The sequence below is a fragment of the Nanorana parkeri genome, unplaced genomic scaffold (assembly GCF_000935625.1).
Source record: "Nanorana parkeri isolate BGI_ZX_2015 unplaced genomic scaffold, ASM93562v1 scaffold1295, whole genome shotgun sequence".
In the NCBI taxonomy this organism is placed as follows: Eukaryota; Metazoa; Chordata; class Amphibia; order Anura; family Dicroglossidae; genus Nanorana; species Nanorana parkeri.
Window position 1 is genome coordinate 129569 of NW_017307563.1, and position 6249 is coordinate 135817.

The 6249-nt window shown below is 41.6% G+C and overlaps 1 protein-coding gene across 1 annotated transcript; it reads right to left on the reverse strand.

Annotated features, from left to right (window-relative positions):
• Positions 1 to 1217: 1217 nt before the first annotated feature.
• On the reverse strand, positions 1218 to 2879 carry LOC108797548 (protein FAM111A-like). The gene has a single exon (XM_018569159.1). The coding sequence runs from the start codon at positions 2877 to 2879 to the stop codon at positions 1218 to 1220; it is 1662 nt and encodes a 553-aa protein (XP_018424661.1).
• Between the last annotated feature and the right edge of the window lie 3370 nt (positions 2880 to 6249).

Genomic DNA, 6249 nt, shown 5'->3' on the forward strand with positions numbered 1-6249 from the left:
AATGACAATTGTGCCGCACATGTTACATATCATCGCAAAGTCAGAGTGCAAGCAATAATTCTAGAGCCATCATTCACTGATAACACTAAACTGATGAGCGGTATAAGCTTTTGGGCAGTTTTTTGTGGTTTCACAGACGTGCGCAATTGTAAGGCTTGACGTGTTTGGCGTCTATTTACCCGATGCGACCCCCCATCTTTTATATTTTACCAAAACATTGGTTAGTAATAAATGTTTCATGACATAATAAAGGGGGAAACGTTTTTTTTCCAACATTTTTGGTATTTTTTTCTTAATATAGTAACCCCTCCCCCAGTGGTGATTAAATACCACCAAAAGAAAGCTCTGTTTCCCAAAAAATTGTATAAAAGTAATTTTAGTACAGCGTTGCATGACGGAATAAATGTCAAAGTACCGCAGCGCTAAATACTGAACAATGGCCTGGCCAGGAAGGGGGTGTAAACACCCCGGTCAGCAAGTGGTTAAAAGAGGTGTCCTCTTGCCTCTTGTGATAACCCTAATCCTTTTAAGGCTAGAGGTCAGAAGCCTTGATCATAACGCTATAACTAATTTGCTACCTAAATTATTTGTAATATATATGTATTTAGATACATATGCTGTGTGCACAAAGTATTTGGACAAACTGGATAATATTCCCTGGCAGTCTGGATAGCGTTTTGGCTAAACGCTGCTCCTGGCACACGTTCTGAACCCGGCAGACCCGACACTTCCACCCATTGGCATCATCTGATCACACCACCTGTGTAGCCATGGATTATGCATTTTGTAACAATTACAAATTTTGCCAGTCCCCTGGGCACTGAGGACCTAGTGCTTTGGGAGCGGCATTCAGACGCGACACTAACCAAACTATCAGGGGAGATTATCCTGCTAAATCGGCTGAAATCTGAGCCACAAGTGTTGTTCAGATATTCAGACAGCTGCAGGCGCTGGGTATCAGAATTCAATAGCCTGCAGGGGAGATTATTCTATCCATGCTGTTTAGCGGGCTGAATTAGGAAACTCTAAATGTGGATGGGGAGATCCAGGGACTGGACCTCTTTGTAAGTAAAGGGAAATCTCCATAAAACAGAGGTGGCAGAAAAAAAAAAAAAACTGACAGCGGTTTTAACCCCCCACTCCCCTTATCTATCCAAAATGAAAAAAAAAAAGTGTTTTACGTTTAAAACACAGGGATGCTGTATTTGGAAATCAAGTTATGACATTTCCATATCCGAATCGCCACCAACACCGCTGTCATTGATTTCCCACAGTTGTAAAAGTTGTCTGATAATGGGCTGCATACGAGTTGGATGCTGACCAGATTTAATATATTCACGAAGTGATTCATTTTGTTCAACAACATTCTTAAACTGTAGACGTAAATCTTCTATTTCCAAAGCTCCACAAATTACAATATCAACAATGTTCCTGCCAAACTCTATTGGACTTTCTGTTTTACGCAGATTCTTAACTGCATACCCTCCCTGGTGCATCGCCACAAGCTCTCCACTGTCATTGAAAACTGGGGAACCAGAAGACCCAAAATAAAAGCATGTATTGTAGGTCAATAATCGTGGGTTAGCCATCTCCAAAAAATTGTACTGTGATAAAATATTGAGGAATGCTGGGTCGTTCGCAATTTTATCTTTAATCTCATCAACGCGATCATAGAGGTTGATCACTGAACATTCTGGATCAATCTGTTGGTACTGACCACAAGGATGTCCAATGATACTCACACGACCATTAACTGGGGGGATAACTACATGTTTTAACAAACCCCCTGGCCAGTTGAGATGCGGAGGTATTCGAAAAAAGGCAAAATCAGCATCTTTATTATGAAAAATAATTTCAATTTGGAGAACAAACTGGATTTCTTGTAAAGATTGTCCCTCCCTATCATATTTAAATATTATCGCTAGATCATTTGTATTCAATAAATTCTCAACTACATGGTGACAGGTGAGACCCACACACCCATTCAAAAGGAAGCCAGTGCCAAGGGCTTCTCTGTTACCACTCTGTGTACTCACAATGCAACCTACACTATCTGCACGTTGTACAAGCATTCTATGGGTGTGTGTGGATAAGCGGCTTTCCTTCATATTGTTACAGTACATCTTTTTCATGAAACGCCAGGCTTTTCTAAGGCCCCCATGGTACTTGACATACGCCCTAAAATTTTCACTAAGAGTCTCAGCTGTTTTCTTCATAGCTTCAGTGGGGACAAACTGATTGAGGTCATTATTTGGTGGATTCGAGGACTTATTAGGCTCTTGTGGATTTGAACTGTTATCCCTGTTTGTCTGAGGTACTATAACAGTGTACATGTCATCTGGCAGCTGGGCCAATTGCACATGGCTGTCGTATGTTTCCCCCTTTGTCCCTTCAAGTTTAAATGAGCCAAACACATCAAACCTCTTATCATTGAGGAGTGCTTTCTCAACAGTTTCCTTTTTGTATCCGAAGACAGCGAGTGGTATTCCATCTTTACTTGATTCCTTATTATGTAATATGATCTTGGATTGTCCACCTAGGGTCCTCCCTTTCTTGTTCACTTTAATGAAAACACCTCCAATACAGCTTGGGTAAGATGTCGTCTCCAGTGCTTTCTGCTTAGAAGACTTGCTATCCCTTAGTTCAAGTTCTTCATCTTTCCTTAGAGCTCCACAAGGAGCCAATGGGTTGATCTGTGCACGAATTTTGTTACCATGTATAATTAGAGAATGTGCTTCTTTCTTGTGATACTTTCTAAATGTATCAGATGTCTTCAGCGCATCAATAATAGCTGTGTGTGGGCTTGTGCTAATTGTGGTCAGTCTGGTTTTTGATTTTTTAATCCACTTGAAACGTACAGGGACATTTTCAGAAGACATGTTTGTCTTAATGTCTTTATACATAGTGTTTTGATTCTAGAGGAAAAATAGATATTATTTTTTATTATATATTATCTATAATTAATTTTAAAAAAAAATAAAAAAATATATATATATACTGTATATATATATATATACAGGCAGGCTAATTACAAGTGATCTCGACATCGCTGAGATCACTTGTACAAAAAGAGTGTCAGTCTCCCAGCTGTACATTTAGCCATGCTGGCTTGAAGCAGGGCTATATGTTGAAAACACTACCCAACCAGAACTGCATGTCCTGGACGTCGGGCAATAGGAATTGCACACCCCTGCCGCCCCTCTACTCCCTGCTGGCCCGATGCCAGGCCTCAGTGGCCTTGTGGGAAATCCGGCCCTGTGCTTAACCTCATCGACTCAGCCACAGCCCAGCCCATGTCTTTGCTCACACAGGTAAAGGGATGCCAGGGATTCTGTAAAAAGAACTCCAGGATTAACCCCTGCTGACCCTCCTAGAAATTATGTGAGCTAAAAATTTCCTGTGCTCTCTGCTGCATTCTTATTAGTTATATTGTTCCCAGCTCTCCCTTAGGAGAACACATCCTCCCTATGTTATAGAGATGAGGAGGGAGCATTCTGTAGTCTTGTCCTGGGGTGACAACACTGCTCCTTCATAGACACAGTACAGTAAGTGAGTGTTGAGACCCTAGGGCAGGATTTGTGTTACTGGCAGGATCACCAGGTGAAATTAAAGGAATGAAGCCTGAAAAAACAAAACAAATGCAGCTAACACATCTAAGTATTGGTAAGCTAGAATATATTACATTTTTGTTCTTGGGTTCAGATACATTTTAAGGGTTGATATCAAATATATTTAAGACCATTACACTGACAACTAATTAACTAATTATATTGGATGAAAAGGCATTTCCTGCATGGCAGTCGGCTCGTACCTCTCCTGTGTATTGTGCATTCTTTGGATCATTTCTTGTTTGTGGTTTTTCAAAGGTGTCCGTACAATTCTCTTTGCCTGCAGGGTCACACTGCTAATACAGAATTGAACAATAACTAAAGATATAATCGCTTGAACAATAAATGTGGCTTAATTCAATATTTTCAACGTGGGGTCAGATCCTGAACACAGAACTGAGGCAGACCATCGGGAAATCTCTCACTTATACCAATGGACACTTATGGCAATGCTTGTCTCGTGACTACCAAACCTCATGATGATGAAAACTTCAACTGTGGGGTGTTAGGGGACTTGCACTGAAGCAATTGTTTCCTTTTCTGTAGAGAAACTCAGACAATCGCTGATCTCAGAGTTTTTCTTTTTTATTTAAAGTAGAAAATCAAAATTTGTATTCTTTAATTTTGGACAAAGTGGGTTTGGTTCTCCCACCATCATTTGTGTGTCAAACGTTAAATAGTTGTCTCAAGCTACCTCCTTTTCTGAGGAAGCATAGACGAAACGCGTCAAAGATTTGGCCACTCACCACATAGCTGTAATTGATACATACCTGCATACCGTATTGTTAATATATGTCTATTTGAAGCCAGTATGCGAGGCCCAAGGAGGTATCCCCTATATGAAATGGGAAAATATTGAACTATGTACAATTGATGGACTATACAATGTTCTGTTTGTATTGTTTTTTAATCCATTGTTTTTTATGTGGGACATTAAATAAATGTATGGCTTTTATGTAATCAGCTGATTATGTTGTCGTTTGGCACCTTCAAAGGTTAAACAAATATAAAAATACTGTTAGTAATTGGGGGTGTGGTGCCATTTCTACTCAGTGATTCAATACAAATCAGTAGCGTGCTGGACTTACCTGAGACCCTGCAGAGCACACCACTGAGCTCCCTCACTGAGAGACCCGCGCCCTCACTGAGAAGCCCGTCGGCACTGCGGGGCCTCGGTGTTCGAACACCGGGACAGTGCACTGCCCCATATTGCAGGACCGGACCCAACTGAGGCTGTGGGGGTGTCCAGGACCGGACCCCACTGGGCCCCCCCACAGCCTCAGGCCCCGGCTGCACCGGCGGTAGTTCCGCCACTGGTGGGAGTATGTGAATAAGAGTGTTTGATTGCCATGTCCTTGTTGGAGAGGATCTCCTTCCTTCCTGGAAGTAAGAGGAAATCTCCCTAAACCTGAGAAAAGTTCTAAGTTCTTCCCCACTCTGTCCAAAGCTAAAACAAAACGTTTTGACTGTAGTACAAATGTTTGCTGGAAGGCGGTGCTACCTTTTCTGTGCATCTCCGTTTCTTGTGACTGACTCCATTCAGTGATTGATTTGAGATATCAGAGAGTTCTTTCTTCCCCAGATTGAACTGTCGTCTCCCCTAGAATTAAACAATGAGTGACATTAATGTATGTCTTATATGTAAAATCACTCTCAGCTGTCTTTAAAGGGTATGTCCTATTTGCTCCCTTTTGGTCTCACATCATTGGAAGCATTTTGTTATATTGCTTTCATAAGCATAAGAAAATTTGGGCTTGTCACACCAATGCTGTGCGTTAATCGCACAGTTCCATAGAGCTAACACACGCTACCATGCAACACACCAACCGCTACTCATTAGAAGGTGCATGCACCACTTTTTTCAAATGCACTGCAATGCAGGGTATTGCGGTACCGCACACTGCGGCCTGGTTGAGAGCATTGAGGGCAAGAGGTGCGTTTTGGGTGCCATTCAAAGGAATGGCAACACACTGCACTTCCCGCACTGCATGTGTTAATCTTGTCAAAAATTCAGAGCTGTCCTGTGTTCTGTGCACACTTGCTGTGTTGTCTGAAAGAGGCTATTTAGTTCTCCTTAGTCTTTTAGCAAAAGACAACTGGGCAGGGCTGACATTGCTCAGTCTACAAAAATGATGTGTGTTGTCAGCGCACAATATTTTCTTTGTTCAACCTGTGGACTGAAGGAAGAAAATTTAACAGATTCCTCCATCCACTCTAAACAGCGTGGATGGATGAATCTCCTGCTGTGGGCTTGTTAGCCTCTGTGTGATAGCAATACAGTTAAGTGAAAAAAAAAAAGTAAAAAAATAAATAAATTAAACGAATAAAAGATAATATGATGAAAACATGTGAAAAATAAAATTTAAACAACCCCGCCATCTGCATGCGAATAAATGCATGTGTAGGGCACTGAGTGCTGCCCCCATTCCACTGTGTGACATACTTTGGTAGCCGGGCAGCAATGTTTCCTAACGCACACAACGTGCATTAAAGGGTAAGCTCACTTTCCCAAGTAATTTGGTAAAATGGAATTACCCGCACGAATTTGCCCCCCTCCCCTTGCTATATGTACCTTTTGGCAAACGGTCCTTTCCCTCCGTCATTATGGGTGTACAATTTATACCCTGTACTGCCATCCAGT

Excerpts from the sequence above, each read along its gene's own strand:
- LOC108797548 (XM_018569159.1), bottom strand. The coding sequence starts at position 2,879 with ATGTCTTCTGAAAATGTCCCTGTACGTTTCAAGTGGATTAAAAAATCA.